At 57.1% G+C, this 21,931-nt stretch overlaps 1 protein-coding gene and 1 pseudogene across 1 annotated transcript in view; one reads left to right on the top strand and one right to left on the bottom strand.

Moving 5' to 3' along the window:
* Positions 1 to 21,931, top strand: part of STK32B (serine/threonine kinase 32B) — a 121,885-nt gene that overhangs the window by 59,337 nt on the left and 40,617 nt on the right. Inside the window, exon 2 of the mRNA XM_054581831.1 lies at positions 2,963 to 3,136. Coding sequence (XP_054437806.1) covers positions 2,963 to 3,136 — 174 coding nt within the window. The remainder of the gene's footprint in view (positions 1 to 2,962; positions 3,137 to 21,931) is intronic.
* On the bottom strand, positions 3,420 to 20,976 carry LOC129077654 (receptor expression-enhancing protein 3-like; annotated as a pseudogene).

Below are 21,931 nucleotides of genomic sequence, written 5' to 3'. Positions count from 1 at the left end.
TTTAACGTTTAAAAACAAACAAAAAAAAAACACCAGTGCGCACACACTCAGTAAAATTCCCAGGGGTGTGAAAGCAGCTTTCTTAACTGGATGAGTGAATTCACCGACTCTACAGTCAACCAAGGGTTTAATGGCGAAACGCTTTAATGAAGTCCAGAATGAGGCAAAAATGCTCACCACCCCCGCCTTTATAGTTGACGTTTCGCTGGAGGCCCTGGATAGTGAAACAAAACAAAGAATAAGAGGCATATGGACGGGGAGAATGGTGCCAGGGCAGCTGTTTGGTGGGAGGTACGGTCGCCTTCGCAGAAGGCGCACACCCGGGGCCCCGGAGGAAAGGCGTGAGAACTGAGAGCTAAGAGGCCAGCTGCGTTTCTAGGGTCAAGATGAGCGTCCACAGTTCGGGAGGGCACGTCTCCCCTAGCAAGGGCCAGTTGGCCGACCTTGTTTTAAAAGATCGTGTTCACAGCAGCAGTAAAACCTATTTAAAATAGCAGAATAAAAATACATCTGTGCCAGACCTTCACAGAGAAAAATGGAAAACTCCATTACCAGACCCAAAAGAAGGCCAGAGTAAGTTATTTCCCGTTCATGGAAAGGTTGGAAAGGTTTGGTGAGGTTAATTCTCCTTAATGTGTAAAGTCAACATAATTCCAGCAAAAGTTGAAGGGGGGTTTCTCAAGAAACAAGATACATTAATTCTAAAATTTGCAGGGAAGAGAAAACACTAACCCCCACCATGGCCCCGACCACACACACAGGAGGTTGAGGAGGCCTTTCAAGGCCTTTGCTCAGTTAACTGCTCCGGGCTTGTGTGTCCACAGCCTCCTTGTTTGATTTTCTCTCGGTCCACGTGGCCCAGATACATTCCCTGGACAGCCAGCCAGGACTCACAGTGTCTGGCGAAGGTCAGGGTCCCCAGCCCGTGAGCCGACGTCTAGCGGGGGCTCTGCAGAGCAGGGCCAGCTTTATGGTTTAATCATGTCGCTGACATTCAGCCACTCCAGCGATGCATCCAGTGAGGCAGCGACCACGTGCCGGACTGAGCCCTGGCTTGTCCTGCAACAGATGGGAAGTCCAGCTGGTGCCCTGCAGGCAGCCCTGGACTGCGCGGCAAGCCCCTGACCCTCCGGTCCCTGCCTGGGCGGGCAGCCAGGCCACCAGCCCTGAAGCGGGGCCAAACCGGAGGGACGAAGCTGCTCCGTCACCGCCCTGTGATCGTCAGTGGCTAAGATGCTGGAAATGGGGGAATGGGAGGTGCCACGGCCCTGCAGAGTCCTGGACCCCCAGCGCCAGAGGGTTCATGCAGTCCCCGTATCTGAGTCACAGTCCCCGTGAGCTCCAGACCCAGGGTACCCCTCCTCTGCAAAGACCCTCCCGCCACCCTGCCTCTGGAGAGCTGACCGCTCCGTCCACACGCCCGCTGTGCCCCGGAGCACCTCCTGGTGTGCCTGTCCCCTGCCCGGCCAGCACGGGGCCCCAGTCCCCCCAACGGCACTGTGTGCTCCTTCACAGCGAGGGCAGCCTCTTTGTCCCGGTGTTCTCAGCACGCAGCCCAGCGCCTGTCCCAGGGCAGGTGTCCCTGAAACACCCACTAAAGGAACGGCCAGGCCGCACAACACGGGGCCCCGGTCCTCCTGGCCTGGACTCCGACTGGTGTGGGCAGCGGGTGAGACACACGGGACCTGCGACGTCGCGGCCACAGTGCCCCGTCCCTGGCCCTCGGTCTCCGTGACGCGGGGCCAGCGGGGCTGGGTGGCCTGTCAGGGCTGTCCTGGCCCTGGAATCCCCCACCCTGTGAGCACATGGCCGCTGCCCGCTGTGGGCAAATTAAGCGCCAGCCCCCCCACCCCGGTGGGGCTGCACCCCCAGGGTACAGGAGCACCGTGTGCGCGCGTCCCAGCCTGTCCCTGTAAGAGCGCTGGGGAGGGTTGGCGATCGGGGTTCTTGTCCCTACCCTGTCCCTGGCTCGCTAAGTTCCTCCTCCCCTCTGGGCCTCAGTTTCCTCTTCTGTCAAAAGAGGAGAAAGGCCTGGCTGACCCCGGTCTAACCCTCGAGGACCCAAGGCACAGGTGTCGTGTGCGGCGCTGTGACTACCTCTGCCGATACCCTCACCGCATTCCACGACTCCTCGTGGGACGTGACACTGTTTTATGCCATTGTGGTCCTGCTTTATAATTGTTTAACACTGTTCTCCAGTTCCGTATGTTGGCTCTTCAGTCTTTAAAAAGCCTAAATGTATTTTTTTTTAATAATGAATTCAGTACCGTGTCATTTTCCTATTGTTTGGGGGGATAGGCTTAATGAATGGCTTAAAGAACAACCATTTTGTTATCTCCCGTTCTGTGGGTTGACTGGGCTCCGCTGGGGTGGTCCTGCTCCATGTGACATTGGTGGGGGCTGCCATGAGACATCCAGGTGCCCAGATGGCTTGCTCCGCAGCCCCCTGGGGACGCTGCCTGTCACTGGCTGCTCATCTGAGGCTGTTGTTGACCCGAGCGCCTTCGCTGTCCTCCTCATGGCTTCTTCCTAGAGCTCGGGCTCTGGCTGGTTTCCAAGAGGCAGGAAGTAGGAACTATGGATTTCCTGGGGCCTGTCCTTGGACTTGGCAGAGCATCGCCAGACCCAAGGGTTGCAGATACAACCCCCCCCCCGCATTGTTGGGGAGCAGCATGTGTGGGGGGAGCGGAGGAACTGTCAGGGAGGCGGACGCATCTTTGGAGACAGGCCACTGTGAGTCCTGAAAACACTGGACGCAGGCACCTGCCCTAGCAAAGGAGTGCGTTGGAGCCTAGCAGTGGCTGAAATGCCGTTTGTCTGCCAGAGCCAGGGGGCCAGGGCTCTGCCAACCGTACACTGTCACTCGGGCCTTGGGGTGAGTGTCTGTAAATTGGGAAGGTTGGTCTTGAGGACGCTGGGGTCCCCTCTGTCCCTAAGGAACTCTGTCCCTCTGTGCTCCTAGGTACTCCTTCCAGGATGAGGAGGACATGTTCATGGTGGTGGACCTGCTGCTGGGCGGGGACCTGCGCTACCACCTGCAGCAGAACGTGCACTTCACGGAGGGCACCGTGAAGCTCTACATCTGCGAGCTGGCGCTGGCGCTGGAGTACCTGCAGCGGCGCCACATCATCCACAGGTAGGCAGGCTGCCGGGGGCGGGGCGGGGGCGTGTGGGCCCTGGAAACCGCAGAGCGCGGGAAACCGCAGAGCGCGGAGACCCCGAGCACAGCGCGGCCCTGGCCATGCAGCCCTGCCCACAGCCTGCTGGCGCGTGACCGGTCTTGGAGGCGGACCCTCCCGCCGCCTGGGCGCGGCCTTCTCGCTCTTCCCACTGCCTGCAGACCTGGCTCGTGGCTGGACTCAGCTTCCCCATTCCAGCGTCTTTGGGAGGCTGGAATGGCCAGTGCCAGGGCAGGGCGGTCACGTGCTGTGAGGTAGCAGGGGATTCGGTTCTGCCCCTTTCCGCACCTGAGAGCCACCGGTGTGCGCTGCAGAGGGTTTCTTCTTCTTCGGAAGCTCCCGTGCCGGCCGGGGCTCTGGCTGCCCGCTGAGGGTCCGCCGCCTCCCCGGGCCCTGGCTTCTCCCCGCCTGTGCGCTGCTCCGCTGCCGCAGCCGCTGCCACCGGGTGCAATCCCGTGAGCCAGGCGAGGCCGATTTGACTGAGGCAAGAGGTCGGCGGAGGCCTCGGGGTGCCCTGGTGTCATTAACGCAGTCTCCTCCCTGACCACACGGGAGGGGGTGGGAGTGAGTGGCCCCAAATCTGCTCACTACAGCCTTGTGCTGTGCCTGGCCGATTGCCTGACTTACCTAGGTTTGGGAGACTTGAGAGAGACCAAGACTTGAGCTTCTAATGAAGGCGATAGATTTAAGCACAGACTTACACGTTTTCTTTTTTCTAAACCCCCCATAAAATGGCAGTAAGGTATGTTTGAAAAGTGATACATTCACAGGGTTGGGGACGAGTAAAGAGGAGACGGTAGGAAAGCATCAGGAGTTTGCAGAGAAGGTATGGAGTGGCAGGGGACTAAGGACACCAGAACCGGAACCTGAGGTTGCCACTGGGAAGAAGCAAGAACTGAGAGGCCCTAAGGGGTCCTCCGAAGGCTGGGGGACTGACAGCAGGAGAGGGGGCGGAGCTATGGAAAGAGGCGAAAACCGGGAAACTTGTTTGAAAGCTTTTCTTCAAAGAATGATTTTATGTGTGAACCCTGAATATGTGATGTTTAAAAAGTCGCCGTGTTCGCGTAACTTGCCTTGGGATACTTGAGGTGCCTATCGCGAAAAAGACAACCGGCAACCGCTTCCTCATGTCACATTTTGGGGGCCCCTGCCCGCACCTCTTCGCCCTTCCCTAGTTTCCACGGATTCCACGCTCTGCGGTCTTCCCCTGGGTGTGCTAACGCCTCCCCACCTGAACACAGCCCACCGCGTCCTCGCCTGCTTTCCCGCCTCCGCCCATCACGGGACGTCCGTAACCAGCTGACTCCCTGGCGGATGGCTTCCTTCCCTTTCTCGTTCCTGGCAGGGGCGGGTGGGCCTTTGCCCCACGGGCCGGTGCCCCGGGGTAGCTGTTGGATCGTGCGTGCTGCACCGCTGTAGCCGCTCAGCTGCCGCCCCAGCCCTCCGCGGCCACCGAGTCAAGCCTTGCCGCCCCAGCCCGCCGTCGCCGCGTGGCCGCGTTGCGTCGCTTGCACAGCATAATCATCAGCCCCCACCCCCACCCCCGTCCTTTGGAGAAAGAAGTGGGTGAAGGAATCTTCTACCTACTACACTTGCTCCTTTGGTATAGGGAGAGAGCAACCATATGACAAAAGCAATGCTAAGTTCATAGAAGAGGGGAACCAAGCAACTGTTTGACCTGCTACTGTTTCAACTGCCATATGGAGAGCAGACAGTCCAGTATGTCCTCCAACAAATGTATTTCTTCGCGGTTTTTGTTTTCACTGCTTCGTGGGAATAACATGCAAGACACAGCATTCCGAACACCAGCCAGCCTCAACGTGGCCTTCTTTACATCCTTACTTAGGGGACTTCTGTTAAGCAAGATTACAGGTGGTTTGGTTTAGTTGGAAATTTGATGCGGTTGGTGAGAGGTCCCGAATACCGCGTTTACCTGCACCGTCACCTTCACCGGAAGCCTGGACACTTTTTTAAAAGTATTGAAAACCCCAGCCCTGACTGGTGTGGCTCAGTGGGTTTGGTGTCATTCCGCAAAGCAAAAGGTCGCTGGTTCAGTCCCTGGTCCGGGCACAGGCCTGGGCTGCAGGTTCAGTCCCCGGAAGGGGCACTTACGAGAGTCAACAGATCTGCGCTTCTCTCCCTCTCTCCCACCCTCCTTCTCCCCGTCTCTGAAAATAAAATAAAAAGAAGTATTGAAAACCTCAGGTCTGCCAGCCATTCTGAATAACGGATGGCGGTCCCTTCCTCTGTCCCAAGCAGAGGACTGAAGGTTTGTTTCCTAAAGAGAGTAAAATAGAGGTATCTGGGCTGCAGGACGCAGAGCCACTTCGGCTGAGGGACTGCAGTTGTAAAGCACAAGTCTAACTGGCGTAAATAGGACAGATGCTGCAGTAACACAGCCTCCCCCTGTGCCGGCCGGGCTGGGGACGGTGCCTCCAGGCTGTCCTCCTCCCAGCAGGGACCTCCAGTGATTTCAGCGTGACTGTGAATGAGCCAAGAGGACAGACATTGTGACATCACGGTGTCCCCATGACCCTTAGAACGTAGATCACAGCCAGCAAGCCCCCACATTCCCCATAAGCTCCCAGCTGGGTTAGCAACCGCTAAGGGCTATCAGACACCCAGGGACATCCAACGCGGACACCGAGACCCAGAACAAGCAAGTGGACAACGAAGAAAAGCTTGGAATACACAGAGATGCTGCAGGGAGAAAAAGACCAAAATAACTAGGATCAGTATTATTCAGAGGGATGAAGAAGGTTTCTTGCATTTGTAAAACAAGAAATACCATATTTCTTTAACAATTCAGAGGACAAAAATCAAGAACACTTATGAATTAACAATACGGAAGCAGAAATGAAACTTCCAGAAGATGTGTTGGAAGATAAAGCTGAGGATGGCCCTTGTTCAGTAGAACAGAAAGAAAAATAGAAAATTTAAGCAAATTAGAGGACCAGCTCCGTCATTTCAACATCAGGAAAGAGAGAGAGAGAGAGAGAGAGAGAACCCAGGGGAAGTAATCATAAATGAAAAAATTGAAGAAAATCTAATGGATCAGAAATGCTTGGGCTTCCAGGCCGAAGGGCTTACCAAGGAGAGAGGGCAGTGGCTGGAGGCAGACCCCACTGGGCAAACTTCAGGTCCACTCAGCGTCTACAGGACCACAGGTCATGGAGGCCGAGGGGTCAGAACAGTCTGGGATTTATCAGACGCTCGAAAGCGGTGGGGACGTGCTAACCAATCAGGTGTGAGGGTACACGTTTTCACAAGCACAAGGTCTCAAAAAATGGACCTTCTCCCCACACCTGTCTCTAGTCATTTTCAGAAAACAAGATGGACACCCCCAAAAGTAAGGAGTAAGCCCAGGAGGAGGCGGAAGTGGAACGCAGGCAGCTGGACCTTGGTGGGGCGGAGGTAAAGCCGGCCCCAAGCTGACGGTGCAGGGAGCCCGCGCGTGACTTGGGTCCTGAGCTGAGCAGGACCCCGGGGGGAAACTGCTTTGGGTGGAGAGAGCCAGCTGATGGATTTCCTGATGCCCCGGCTGTCCTGAGGGGAGATTTAATTAGCTGGTCAAGAATCTGAAGTTGAATAAGTGAGAAGTTCAGAAAGAAAACTCCACAGGTTCCTATTCATTCAGTTAGTGTATAATTGGCACCTGCTGTGTGCCAGACAGCACGGTAGAAACGATGATGCACAAATACATGGCCCCTTTCTTCAAAACCCCGATGCCCCATCGGTATGCGTCAAGCGCCTGCTATGGGCCAGCCGCGGGCCCCACCGCCAGCCTCGGGGGACAGGCGCGTACAGACCATCTGAGCCGCTACACGCGTGAGGGCAGAGCGTGTTCAAAGTGCGCGGGGACACAGAGGAGCTCGCGGGGCGGGGGGGAAACGTGCCTTCGGATCCAGCCAGGCTTTGGGGAGGTTGTGGCCTCTGGGTGGCTTTGCTTTGGGGGGAAAGCGGGTATTTCCTGAGACAAGTCATTCTAGAAACGTGTTCTCTGGGCAGTGTGGATGTGTTGCTGCTGGTGGCAGTTGTTACAACTGTCTTGGAAAGGTATTTGGCAATAGAGTCAAGTGCTTTTTAAATGTTCACACACTTTGACCCACTGCCGTGTTTTGCCGTGTATAATGCGCACTTTTTGCCCAAATTTTTGAGGGAAAAGTAAAGGTGTGCGTTATGCATGGGTATAGTGATTACATACCATGGGTATAATAATGGGTCCCCTGTGTAATGCGCGCAAAGCGTGTGTGTGCATCATACACCGCAAAATGCGGTAACTTCACCCCCTGGAAGGTGCCAGGCCCAGCCGCCGGCAGGCCGGCTCTGCCGAGGCTGGTGATCCCAGCGGGGCTGTGGTCCCCCAGAGTTTCACAAGAACCTGGAGGAAAGGAAACTGTACACCTCCCTCTAACAGACTTGAGACGCTGCCAACGCCCACATGTAATGCTGACTCTAAAACCCGGCGATAGGGAGGGGCTATTTTTGTGATCTTGAGCAAAAATGATGGCTTATAAAATTTCATGACTATGCAAAGAAACGTCTGATAATTAAACAAAAAAAAGGCTCCCAATTAGTTTCCTAATGAGCTGGGGTCAAAGGGAGAATCCATGCAATTTCTCTTTCTTCCCTTTTGCTATTTTGAAGGTTTCTTTAATGAATACGTGACCCTTTCAATGAGGAAAATCAAAGCATGATTAACTTTCTCCATGAAAGAAGGGTGCTTATCACGCAAGGACTTCATTTCTTTATCTTTTATGACAGTCATGTTTTATTTATGTATATATCAAGTATCATATATATCGCTACATACAGTTGCAGATTTTTATAGTGTGCCTTTTTAATACTGATTAAAATTATCTTACGTTTCTCCTGATATATTTTTTCCTAGATCCTTTTTGAAAACTCCTTAATTGGGGTGGGGGGAAGTGTCTTAGAAAAGCAAATCCATATGATTAAAATTCCAAGTCCTACAAGCCCCTTTAACAGCGCCCTAACACGTTGGCACTTTGCCCTTGCACTTGGCTCTGTCCTATCTCAGTCTATCAAGTGTGAGTGTCCAATCAGACAGCCTGGGTCGCGGCCCTGGCACCACCACGTTGCACAGAAGCCTGCCCTGAGAGCCCCGAACAGCCCCTCCCGCCGCGCCTTGGTTTCATCCTCTGTAAAATGGGCGTGCGCAGGGACGGAAGGCACCCACCCTTGAAGGACGAACAGCACGGTGCCCGTCTGCCGCATCCTGGGCCTCCAGCGAGAGGCCTCATAGAACGGTCATAAGTAATACACAGGCTGAAAGCGGCGTGACCCGATGTTGAATCCCAGGCACCCCCGCCTCTTGCCGCCAGCCCCCCTGTCACAGCGCCAGTTGTCATCAGGTTTTGGACCCCCTCCATCGCCCCGTGTGCCCGGGTCATAGCAGCTGGAAGGAAATCTTCGGATGAAACGAGGACATGCAGAGGAGCCCCTGAGAACAGAAATTCCCGTTCAGTTTCAGGAGCAGCTGCCATTTCCAGGCGCGGAGCTCGGTTCCCTTCTGTCACTGGCCAGCGGGGCCCGAGGATTTACGGCTTCGTGATGATAGAAGACTGAGATACCAGAAGATCCAATTTATTCCTTAAAGTGAGCCTTCCATCGCCTGGGGATAAGTTGCTCCCACGACTGGGTGGAGAGTGTTTGTGTGAGATAATAAATTTTAGAAATAGGGGCCTCGGTCTCAGCTTCAGGCCAGAGAAACAGGAACAAAATGTGGGACCAGAACATGAAAGCAGAAAGCAGGCGTCTGAAAGACTCCGCTGAGTCGGAGGCTGTTTTGCAGGCGATGTTCCAAAGCAAGACGACAACGCCGTGCAGGGAAGTCGGGGCAGCGTGCTTGGCAATGCCGCCGTGCAGCGAGACCCCGAGATCTTTGACGCTTGATTCCCAGGCTCTTCCTTCGTTCACGCAGGCGTTCAATGAGCAATAATGGAGAGGGCCAGGGACACAAAGCAGCCAGACCCTGCCTTCAGGAGCCTCGGCCCTGTGGGAGGGCACACTGTCTATTAGTGATAGTAGTTACCATCTGTGGGCGTAATTCATGTTCTTCCTTTTCACCACTGTGGGAGGGACCTGCAAATTGGAAATGTTTTGATGTGGGAACCAGATTTTTCTCTGCAGTAGTACACAAGCTTTCTCTAATACGAGAGATTTCACCACATCAAGATATATAGAGCACTGTTATTTTTTTTTTAAAGCAATAAAAAGTATGTATTATGGAAGAACTCTTCTTTGTGCTGAAAGTAGAAATTTTGCAGGTTGTAACTGCAGATATGAGGGCACAAACTAATGACAGTCAACTAAACCGCAGGAATCGAATGATTAAGCGTAAGCCCTTGTGCGCTCACGACCTGTTTGTAACTCGGCAGCTGCTCTCCTCCTGGGAACCATCCCCCAACCTTCTCTCCCTTATTTCTAAGTCCATGAAGTTCAGAACCTTTCTCGCTCCCCCACCATCGGCCTCCACCCATCGCCATCTCTCCCGCGGACCAAGTCACCCGCCTTCATTCGGACACCTCGGAATGCAGGCAGGACAGGAACCGCCCTGAGCGTGTGCAGGGAGCCGGTACAGGGAGCCGGCAGCCTGGGGACACTTCTTCTGCATCGAGGAACCAACGGGCACCAGCTGAGGATGAGGCAACAGCTTCCTCCTGCTCAGACCCTGGAGCTGGAGGGGACACGGAGCAGGGGGTGGTGAGGGGGTTGTCGCGGAGCCCTGGAGTGGGTCCCTGCGGGCCAGCGGGCCCCGCAAAGCACTCTGAGGGAGACCTGAAGCTGGGCGGGGCCACGGAAGCAGGGACTGGGCTATACGAGCCGGACCACTCGGAGGAGATGCAGCCCCGCCAGGCCACCGCCCAAGGAGCCCCAGCTCCCACCCTGCAGCCCTCCTCCACGGGGCCAACCCAGCAGGAGACGGGAGACACGGGTGCCCGGGAAATGCGGTCCCAGGGAGGCGGGAGAGAACAGGAGGAGGGTTCGACCACTGACAGGCCCACGGCCAGCACCACCTGCCGGACCCGGTGGCACCTTCACCTTCCGTTAACCCCAACTCTGCGTGGACAGTTGCTAGAACGTTGTTGTTACAGTGTCTCTTCCAAGTCAAGCACTGTTCCCTCTACGATGGCTACTGTGACTTCAAAGGGAAGCACATTGGGCTTTGCAGTTTGTCCTTTCTGCTTCCCAAGCACCTCGTTGAGACCCCGACGATCACAGTGACCCCACTGTCACCGGGACCCCACTGTGGCCTTCGGCCAACGCCTTTTCCCCGCTCAGTTCTGTCACTCCAAGCTTGGAGCCGTGTGCCCCTCAGCAGCGTAGCCCCGGCACGAAGACCAGGCCTGACTATCCGGAGGGCGCACTTGGGTGAGCGCGGAACGCCCGTAGTAAGAGTATGCGCCTTTCATGGAAACAACATCTTCTACTGAAACATTTCCATAGTTGGATTTTAACCTTAGGGGGTCTTGTGTCATTTCGTGTAATCTATGCAGCAGTCACTGGGCTCAGGCCACACGTTATGATTCCACTCATCGTACAGGTGGGGAAATGGCGGTTCTGAGAGGCTGTGGCTTGCCAAGGCCACGGGCCGGCCGGGGCTGGAAGCAGGCCCTGCGGCCGGTGTGCCGGCTCAGCGTTCAGGGTCATTGCTGCGTCTCCCGTGGGTTCTGGGCAGACTTTGCCGGTCAGAGGCGGGCTCCGGCCTTGGTGCTAGCCTGGGCCTGGGCTCGGCTGCTGTGCCCAGCATTACTGCTTTTAGAAATTATTTTCATCAGAGGCTTTTGGCCAAGACGATGAGCCCAAGTTCAGGGCCACGGAGAAGCGCAGCCGCTCCGCCCAGCCGGAGACTCAGGTGTGGAGGAATGCATCCGCCAGGCTCCGTGGTGGCTGGGCTTGGTCTCCTTTATCGATTGCTGTGCTTGCTAACTGTGACATGTGGCCTGTTCCCTGTGGGGATTATGCTGTGTGAGGGATGTCCCTTTCAAGTGTGTACTCCATTATTTAACGCAGAAAAATTCAGTAGTCACTGCTAATTAAATAATCTTAGTTACTAAAGGGGAAGGTGCCTCCCGGCGTCTTCAGATGGAGTGATCGGTTTCATAACGCGTGTCCTTCTCTCTCCGCCCCCCACGCAGTACGTGGACGCTCTCACAGTATTGGCACGAACCAATGAATGGCAGGTATGGACTCAGCCCCTGAGCTGGCGGTGCCTTTGTAACAAAACCGAACCGTGTCACTTTGCTTCTTCAAAAACATCCCCTTATTCCCCTCCTTGCCCACAGGATGACGTTGGGATGCCATGGCCCTGTCCTTTGTCCTTTGACCCTTAATTCTCATTTTGTCCACTCGTCCCATTAGGTTACAGCAAGTTGTCATAGTTGTTACGATGAATTCAGAGTGATGGAAGCCCCAATCAAGCCAGTTTCAGAGAAAAGGAAACTGTATTTTAAAAATGTGAAAGTTCATCGTATCTAATGTTTCTGAAGCTCAACCTCAGAGCAACAGAGAGAGAGAGAGAGGTGCTGCTGTGTAGGTCTCTGTGAACTCTATTTGGCAAGCAGGCTCTCTCCAGTGGCCCGGCAACCTGCCTGCCACCAGCCTAGCACAGCCGTGTCCCTGCTGGACCATCACAGTGTAAGTTCATTTTCTCCATCACCAGATTCTTATATCAACCCCAGAAAAGACTCTGATTGGCTCTGCTTAAGTCACATGACTATCCCTGAATGAATTACTATGGCCAGAAGGGTGGAATGTTCTAATTTAGCCAACTTGAACCATGTGCCCATCTCCCTGAGCCCCATGGACAGCCCCTTTGGGACCACGATGAGGGGAAGGGGTTCCCCCAAAGAACCATGAGAAGAGGGCAGGAAGCCCTGCTAAGCAGAAAAATAAGCTACTAGTCCACACCCACCCAGAGACGTGAGGCCTCCGCGTGTGCACAGGGCTCACTCAGCCTGCATGCGCCTCTTCTACCAGCAGTTCAGGGAAGAAAACGCTGCCGCCTCCAGGAAGCCACCCCAGATTCTTCTGAACAATGGAGTTATTCGTTCGTCTGTTTCCACTGGACTCTTGCACACTTCTGTCACAGAATTGATGTACTTCATACCTGCCCTCTCCACCAGACGAGGAGGGAGTCATTTATTTGAGCTCTTTTCACACATTTGGCCGCCTCCAGGGTCTTTCTAACACAGCCACCTACACACAGCAGAGCCTACATATACCTAGAAAGAGCGAATGAACCGAACAAGAAGTACCTCTAAAGGAAGTACCTCTTCAGATTTCTCTAAATTAAGCCCTAAACAGAATCTATTTTCACCCTTATGTTAAAACCTCTTGCATGTTTTCACCACTGGTCTGTTCACCTGCATTCGTAAGAGACTGTATATCAAGCAACTTTCTGTTTACAGCAGAGAAACTCAATGCTGGGCTGGAGGAGAGTCTGTCACGTTTGAAAACCTTCCACCCCGCCGAGGGCATGAGCATAGAATTTCTATTCGGGTGGCAGTAGCGGGAGCGGTATTCTTAACGTGCTCACGCACACTTTTCCTGTGGCTTGTGGACACGCTAACTTGGGAGCTCGTTTTTGATGCTGATAATACTCGCTTTGCAAAAGAGACCGATGAGGGAGTCACTGGGGAAGAGGGACTTACTGAGAGAGAGTGTGTGCGCGTGCGTGAGCACCCCCAAGGAGCGCTGCCGCGACCCAGGCCCCTGGGGGCGAGGATTGAAAAGGCAGCGGCACAGGGCAGGATCGAGAACTTGGGGCTCATGCCGTCGTGCTCCCTGATGCCTACAAATGTGTTTGAAGAGTTTATGGGCAACTCACAATTGTGCAAGTGTGCACATCACTTCCTACAGCGGATTTATTTCTATAAGGTAATATGCACATTCGAACCTACTCCTCAAAGAGCCCGGGGTGACTGGTTAGAGGAAAGAGCGCGTGAAAGGCAGCGAGCGAGGAGCCCAGGCCCCGAGGTCGGATCCCTGGCTGTGCTCTCCATGGGGAGTTGCCCCCCGCCCCCGAGCCTTGGCCCAGCGTCCTCCCTCGGTGCGGGGTTGGGGGTGATGACGTCAGGTTGCTGTGAGGATGGAAGAGATAACAGACCTGAGCACCAAGCCTCGGGGTCCTGTCACCAAGCCTCGGGGTCCTGTCACCATTACTGGGTCCCTTTGTTGCATTTCCCCACCTCTTACCTTCTCGAAGGGTTTGACCAGGCATATAAAACAGACTGAAATGTTTATTCAATGAAACTGCTTTTGGAACCTGGCTGTTCCATTGCTGTGGGAGGCATAAGAACAAGCTTATAAACCCTTCAGTCCTCGTTTCTTGATCTGTAAAAGGAGGCGCGCATGCGTCTCTCCCAGGCTGGTGGCGGAGACGAGGTGAAATACAGGGGTGTCCAACCTTGGGGCGTCTCGGGGCCACACTGGAAGAAGAAGAGTTGTCTTGGGCCACCCATTAAATACAGTGCAACACGTAATCACAAAAAAAAAGAAAACCTCATCATGTTTTAAGTAGATTTACAGCTTTGTGTTGGGCCACGTTCACAGCCACCCTGGGCGGCAGGCAGCCCGCGAGCTGCAGGTTGGACACATCTTGCTGCCTAGGAGGTGCCAGACCGACGTGTGCGAGAAAAGATACCCCTGCCAGCACCAGGCCAGGAGGCAGGAATGGCCTAGTCACCTGCCCCAGGTGGCAACTCACACGGCATCGGAGGTACCCGAGTTCTTGGTGGCCTCTCTGTAGGGTTTTGCATTGAGTAGAAGGGCGTGGTGTTTCCGATAGTTGAACTTGGGTCCAAATCCTGACCTTATCTTTGTTGAAGTTGGTGCCAAGTTCCTGGACTACTCAGTTTGGAAGGCAAATTCCAAGTGCCTGGTGATAGCTGCCGTGGCACGCCGAGCACGTGACACGGTTCCATCGGGTGTGCTACAGGTGCCACGCCGTCCGGTCCTCACAGCCACCGGGGCCGGCGGGCACGACCGACCACCCGCCTCCCGCTTCACAGCCATGGGCATAGGCGCCGCAGAGGTGAGATAGCTCGCGGGAGGCTACGGAGCTCGAAAAGGGTGCACTGAGATGGAACCCACTCCTGCCGGGCTCAGCGCAGAGGCGCGGCGCTGCCCCTTCGCTCCATGTTTAGATTTTAATTGCGGAGACAACAAGAAAAATAGTTTAATGCCCTGGAAAGAGCTCGCATGTCTCCCTGGAACTTAGCTAAATGAGAACTGGAACACAGGGGATTTCTTTAAGGCACTGAAGAGACCTTTGTCCACGCCAAGGAGAGGCCGTTCACCCCTGTGACTCAGAGGCGCTCTGGGGGTGCCCACCATGTGTCTTCACGCCTGACAACAGGCCAGGACAGGGCTGCGTGGACCCCCTCACCCTGCAGACAGGCCCAAAGGCGCAGCAGGTGATCTGGAACGAGAGCGTGCGGAGACGCACCAGCAGGTAGCCGACCCCGGGAAGGGGAGACAAGCGCCCGCAGTCAGAGGGGCTTGTGTTGGAGGCAGGAGGGGCAAAACTTGGGGGCCAGGGCAAGAGAACAGGGTGTTTGGAAGCAGACAGTGCCCTGTGGATCCTGGCGAATCTGATTAGTGAGCCAGGCAGGCGCAGCCCTGGGACTCCCCTGGGTCCTGCCGCCTCTGTCCAGCTGGCTTCTGTGCGGACTCAGTTAATTTACTGCAAACACCACGCTGCCATTCGTTCTATTTGCAGGAGTCTGGACACTTCTGGCCGGCCAGGACTCGCGGTATCTTGTTCCCTGCACCGGCGTTCTGCGTTTGAGATGTCGTTACTGGCCTATATTGGCGTCCAACAAGGAATTGTCTTTAATGTTTCACCCCATGCTAGACCAAAAAATTCAAAATGTTTAAAAGAGAGAAGATGACGAGTTTGCTTTTACTTTTTCTGGGTCGAGAGACTACTTAATAAAGTTCAGCTTCGCTCCTGTCGTTACATTAATGACTACATCTCCGTTCTCTGAGCTCAGGGCCTCAGCAGGAGGAGGGCGTCTCTCAGACCCCTATTCCCTGCTCCTCCTGAGCTCAGGTGGATTTCCACAGGCATTCCGTGCCCTGGAGCGCGAGAGCCGAGCTTTCTGCCGCGAGTCCGATCGAGTTGGAGGCTGGGTTTCCACAGCGGAGCCCCTGAACGTGGGGCCTGCAGTCTGCACGGCGAATCCCATTTCGCCCATCAGAGGCCACCAGGCTGAACCGGGCACTAACTGGACATCGAGCATTTCGTCCGTCCCCTTGGGAAGCTGGGGGCAGCCTGTGGGGCCAGGCCGAGCTTCCCGGAGGGCACAGCTTTGGGGCTGTGACGTGAGGCGTGAATGGGAGTCTCCTAGGAAACAGAAACGAGGTGAGACCTGAGCTTCTGCGCACTCACGGCTGTGGCTTGCCTGTCTGCGTGAGCCGGGTTCTCCGGAGAGCCAGAACCGACGGGACGGACGCAGACATGCCACTGACACAGAGGGAGCGGGCTCCCGGGACTGCAGAGGTGAGCAGGCTCCAAGGCCCGCAGGGCGAGTCCTCGAGTGGACGCGCAGGAGAGCTGACAGCGCGCCCCGTCCAGCGTTCACCCAGCTCACGGCGACCCAGGAAGGGCGGAGATTTCAGCTCAAGCTCAAAGCTTGAAACGATTCTCTCTTACAAGGGGGAGGGTCAGCCCTTTTTTTCCAATCAGACTTTAACTGATAGACGAGGCTCGCCCACGTTAGGGAGTGCAGTCTGCTTTACTCAGCCTACAGAGTCAAATGGTAATGCCATCCAAAAGCATCCTCCCAGACACACCTGGAATAACGTTTGAGCAAATACCTGGGCACCCGGTGGCCCAGTCTAGTCGACGCATTAAAATTACCCATCGCACCGTCCATTCACGGTTCGCGCGGGGGTGGCTGGTCTCCCCCTCCCTGCCTCCCTGCCTCCATCTCTCCGTCTTGCTCATTGCCCCGTCGGCCATCTGCCCGAGCAGCGCGGCGAGGGAGTAACTCAGAGCGCCGGCCAGACCAGGAGCCTCAGAGAGGCCGGCACTGAGCGAGATTGTCCCTGGGACATCAGTCGGTGTCAGGCTGGTGCAGGGGCTGCAGGAAGCAGGGCCCACGGGATACATAGTCGGCCGCTTTCCCAGGCGCTGGCCGGAGTCTGCAGCCACCCCGCCCTTGGCCCCCCCCCCGCCCCCACCCACCACCATCCACTCTGCCCCCCCACCCTGTCCCATCTTTACAGATGAGGAAACTGAGGCTCAGAGAGATGGTATGAGACCGGAGGCTAGTCTGTTTCAAACAGAGTTAAGGTCCCTTCCGGTTGACAGGCTGGGATTCTTACAGGTTTTGGCAGCACGCCCTTTGGCAATTCAGCATGCGTGTTGGATGAAATAGAGAGATCGGGCCTTAAAAATAGCAGCTTTTAAAATATGAATTCACTGTGATGCGCCAGGTAGACTCCGCTGTCTAACCAGGGCCTCGCATTCCTTGCGAAGTCAGGGTGGTGAGCCCTTCATGTGTCTCCCACCCCCAGGCCATGCCCGCAGCCCTGGGTTGGGGAGGGTGCGCGCGTGCTGGCTTATTTCCTTGCCAGCTGTGAGCGCCTGGGTAGCTGCTCGCTTTAGACCTGCACTGACTTAGCGCCCGCCTGGCTCACTGCTGCACACACGTCCCCACTGTCCATCAGGAGGCGACGCTTCCCTCCCCCATCGCGCCTGTCAAACCCAGCCATGCCAGGGACTTGGCAGCCGTGACAAAATCCTGCTAACTGCTTCCCAGAGGAATCGGAGCCCACGGGGCCTATATCTTAATGGAGCGGCGACGCCTACCCGCCGGAGGCGGAGAGCTCCCAGAAAATCCTGTCCTGAATACAACGTCCTGCTGGGAGCGAACGCCGATATCAGTCTTGCCCCGCAAGCAGAGCAGGGCTCCAAAACCCCAGGGAACAGCAGGCTCCCACTGGGGCTTGTCGACAATGCCAGTTCCCTGGCCTCGGACACTGTCCGAGGCTGCGGCGGGGCCAGGGCGGGGCCTGGGAGGCCGCGTGGGACCTGCACGGGGAGACAGAGGAGCCTGCAGACGCAGCCAGTCCTGGGGCAGGCCTCCGGCCCACCCGCGCTCCAGATACTGTGCACCCCACACGCCGGCTGCTGCAGACACTGTCCTAGGTCCTGGGCTGTGCATCCTAATCGGGAAAGAGGGCCCAGCGCAAATCCATGAGTAAACCACCAGGCAGGGTGAAGGGTATGGAGAGAAATAAAGGAGAGTGAGCGACAGGTGGTCAGCAGGAGGCAGGGAGGGACGGAGGGAAGAGGGAGTCCCCGGGGGGGCGGGGCGGGATGGGCCTCCCAGGCTGGGGACAGCAAGGCAGAGGCTGCATGGGGGACCGTGCACGTTGGAGCCCAGTGTGAGCAGGCAGAGTGAGTGCAGGGCGCAGGAGGGGGCGGCCTGGGTCAGCAGTCAGCGCACCCTGTGCAGAGGAGTCAGGGGAGGGCTGTGAGCAGAGAGCGCCCCGCCCCCGCTGCTGTGGTGAGAAGCGGGGGGGTGGAGCAGTTGGATGTGGGCCTGAGACAGAAGCCCGTGTTGGGACGGAGGCTTTGGGGCTGAAGGTGCTGGGGTTTGTGGCGGGGTGCAGGGGGAGCGCGAGCGCATTATATTGCCAGCGTGAAGGGCTGAGGAGCCAGGGGAGGGACGCAGTCCGGACTCAGGGAAGCTCCCAGTCACGGTGGGCGGGGTGGGCACACTGGCAGAGTCATAGAAAGGATTTAACCAGGGCTGGGTTTTGCCTGGCAAATGGCAAGGGGACTGAGGGGTGAGGGCAGAGCGAGCTGGGTGGGAGGCCACGGGGCTTTGGCTTGGAAGAGCTGGGGGCACAGCCCGAGGGGCAGCAGACGGTCCTGGGTGTCCGTGGGGGCGGCAGCAGGGAAGGCAGGACACGGTGTCGTCCAGTGGCCCTGTGTTCAAAGGTGATGCAGTTTGTGCAGAAGGCAGGACAGCGGCGATGAGGACCAAAGGGACCCCTGCCCTCCTCCAGCCCAGAACCCAGAGGGGAGAGGGCAAAGGCCACCGGAGAGGACTGGGGTGGGGGGCGGGGACACGGTGTCCTTGGAGGGGCAGCGGGCGTGGGTTACAGCAGGTAAGGGAGGTGTTCACAGGGGCACCCGATGTGACCATGAATTCCAGAAGGACAGCGGAGGGACCTGAGTGCCGGGGCGGGGGTGGGGAGGGAGGAGGCCCAAGTGGGGGGGGATTCCAGGCCATGAGGGGTGGCCAGGACCCTGTGGCTGACATCAAAGGGATCGAGGTGAGCGGTCCCCAGGTAGGCGTCCCCGGGCAGGTGACCACGGTGAGCGGTGGCTGTTCGGGGGCGGGGGCAGCGTTCTCCCTGGAGTTCTGGGCCCCCTCACTCCCGCGCAGGCGTGAGCACTTCAGGGAAGGGACTGTTCTGGAGGCCAGCCTCGTTCTGGGCAAGTCACCGAACCCCGTAGGGTTCAGGTCCCTCCACGGGCCCGTCCCCGGGCTGCGGTGGAGACGAGCAGGGACGGTCATCAGAGCGCAGCCTTGTCCTCCGCCGGGACCCCCAGACATCTCACCAGACTGAGAGGAAAGGCCCAGGGTCCCCGTCGCTCCTGCCTTGCTGTGGCTCCTGCTCCTGCCCCTGGCCCAGCACACGCTCTGTGCTCGGGGTCCTCCAGGGGACCGCCCCCCCGAATCCTCTCTCCAGCGCAGCACCCCTGTGTTTTTCCCCTCTTACACCACGGCGTGTCTTTTCGTCTTTGCCCAGTGCCCCTGTAGTGTGCGGGGTGGTGACCTGCGGTCTGAGGGGCCGGGGGTGGGGAGGTGGCGGAAGTGTGCAGGGGAAGTCCATGGAGGCAGAAAGGGCGCCGGCCGTGGAGCCGGCCCGCCCCAGGCCTGGGCCCCGCTGAAAGCAGACCGAGCTGTAATCTGGAGCAAGTGCTCGAGGCTCTCTGAGCCCCACTGTCCTCATCTGCGAAAAGAGAGGGAGAAACACGGTGATTTCTGGGGTACCTGGACACCTTTCTTGATGACTCAGGTGCCATCCATGCTGGTAAGAGGCTGCAGCAGCTGGGAAGGCGAAACCCAATCCCAGCTCCGCACAGGTTTCCCAGAGGGTGCGGGGAAGTCACTCAGCCCTTCTGAGCGTGAACCTCTTCATCTGGGAAGCGATGGCCTGTTCCTGCCGGTGGGCAGGCCTCCCCGGCCCCCAGATTCCAGGGAACCACATGGAAGAATGAGGTTAGGCCTGGATGAGGACTCAGATCTCCCCAGAGAGTTCCAGAAAGCAGGAGAGAGAATGGAAGGCCCATTGCCTGAGATCGGGTGCCTTGGGGTCCAGCCGCCGAGCGCCCACCGTGACTGCTGAACCCGGAGGAAAATGTGAGACTAAATCACCAGGGCAATTGGCAAGCTGCCCAAAGTGGGTGAAATGGCATCAGAGCTCCGCCTTGGTCTCCGGGGGAGCGGGGGTGTCGGGGGATCCGCTGCCTGCCTCGGGAGCCTGAGCCCCAAGCTGGGACCGGACATTGACCGTGTGCACCCAAGCCCCTCTCCGGAACGTCGGACTCAATGTCAGCGTTCTGGCCCATGTCCACCCCGGGCCTGCTGACGGGTCGCAGACCGAGTAGCTTAACCAGCCGTTGGTGGGCACCTAGCGGGTGTTCGGCCCCTCCTCAGGGCTGCAAGTCTAGGCGTGGGCCCGGCTGCGAAGGGATGCGGAGCCTGCTGGGAAAGGGAAGCCTCCAGGACGTCATCCCCCCCCCCCCCACACACACACGGATCGTGGCCAGTGCTGTGACTTGCAGGGAACGGGAGGATGCAGGACAGTGACCTGGTCTGCCCAGAGCTTCTCAGAGGGAGTGACGCTGAGAGTCAGCAGATGCCGAGGGTGGCCAGGCCGGGTCTGGGGAGAGCGCCGGGCACGGAGCGGCACACGCACAGACACAGGACCGCAGTGCAGTGGGGCACCCACAGGGGGCACAAGGCTCCGTCCCCACCGCCTGCGCCCCACCGGGAAGGTGAGACGGAAGGATGAGCACCAGGGCAGCTGGTTCAAAGCCCGCTGCTGCCACTTGTTAACTGTGACCATGGGGAAGTCACGTCACCTCTCTCAGCTTCCGTTTCTTGTTCATAAAACACTTAATGCTGCCAGGTGGCTTAGATGGCCTGCAGGTATGGGAAGGGGCTTTGGAACCGTAAACACGCATGGACTGAGGTAGCCATGATCGCTTTGGGGTCAGCTGTCTGTCTGTCTTTCTGCCACACCCTGTTCCCTCCAGGCTCCCTGCTAAGTCGGGGTGGGGGCAAGAGCCACCCTGTATCGAGCACCGATTGCAGGCCAGGAACTGAGCTAGGTTTTTTGCGTGCATCCTTTCATTTTTGCCCATTTTACAGATGAAAACTGAGCTCCGGGCAGTAGTAGCGTAGGGATTGGAGCTGTCGTTCTCGTGGAGAGGGCTTTGGGGTTTTCCCCGTCCCTCCAGGATCTTTCAGCCGCCGCGGGGCCGGGGGCAGCGTCCTGCCCACTGCAGACGTTACTGTTTTCCATCCGCTGTGCGGAGCATGGCCGCCGCCGTGAGGAGGTCGCAGGATGGCTCAGGACAGGCCGCTGCCGGCCGGCGCGCCACGGGCAACAGCGAGGAAGTAGCACTGAGCTGGATGGGCCTGCAGGGGTATCGTGACCCCCTCCCTGCACTTCAGGCGGTGTGTTGTTGGGCTCACCCATCCGCGGAGGAATGAAGGGAGCCCAGGGTGCCCTCGAACATGTTCGTGAATCCTAAATGCGTCCAAACCTCCACGAGATAAACCTAGGAGTAATTAGCTGAATGCAGTTGCCGTGGCAACCAAGTTTCCATCCAGGCCCCGTGGAGCGGCACAGCTTTCGAACCAAATCAGTCAATGCCAGCCATGCTGATGTTTGTTCTTTGCGAGACTGAGGATAGACCCCAAGCGTGGCTTGACTGGCCGCGCATTCCGTCCCGAAGAATCCAGCGAGAGGAAAGAAGACTTGAGTCACAGCAGAGGGTTTCAAGCTGGATGGGAGACAGGGCCCCCCACCAGGCTGGGGGTCTGTTTAGAAATGGCTGCCACGCCGCTCAGTCAAGTCATGGGTCGCTAGCCCATGGCAGAGGCCGGCTCCCCCGGGACGGCCTCTGCGACCTCGGGAATGTTTAGCGGAGCTCAGCCTCAGTCTTACTGTCAGTAAAACAGGGTCAGTCGTGCCCACCTGCGGGAGTCTGCCAGGGTCACCAACACTGAACACCAAGGGGCGGGGCTTCCACGACAGACATGTATCTTCGCACAGTCCCAGAGGCAGAAGTCCGTGCTCCGGGTGCCGACACGGCTGCTTCCTTCAGAGGCCCCTCCCCTTGGCGTGCGGACGGCTGCCTTCCCTCCCTGTCCTCACGCGGTTGTCCTGTGTGTGTCTGTGTCCTGATGTCCCCTTCTCATAAGGACACCAGTTGGATGAGGACCCACTCCCATGACCTCATTTTCCCTTCCTCATCTCTTTAAAGACCCGATCTCTAACTGGTCACGTTCTGAGGTCCTGGGGGTTGGGAGTTCAACACAGGAATTTGTGAGGGACACCGTGCAGACTGAAAATGCCCCCCCCAACATGCCATATTCTGATTCCCCAAAACCTGTGACTGTGCTACGTTGCATGCATGATTAAGGTAAGAATCATGAGGTGGAAAATGATCCTGGGTTACCTAGGGTGGT

This window comes from Pteronotus mesoamericanus, unplaced genomic scaffold (assembly GCF_021234165.1).
Source record: "Pteronotus mesoamericanus isolate MK-2021 breed Mesoamerican mustached bat unplaced genomic scaffold, CSHL_Meso_final contig_68, whole genome shotgun sequence".
In the NCBI taxonomy this organism is placed as follows: Eukaryota; Metazoa; Chordata; class Mammalia; order Chiroptera; family Mormoopidae; genus Pteronotus; species Pteronotus mesoamericanus.
This window is presented reverse-complemented; position numbering and strand designations above follow the sequence as displayed.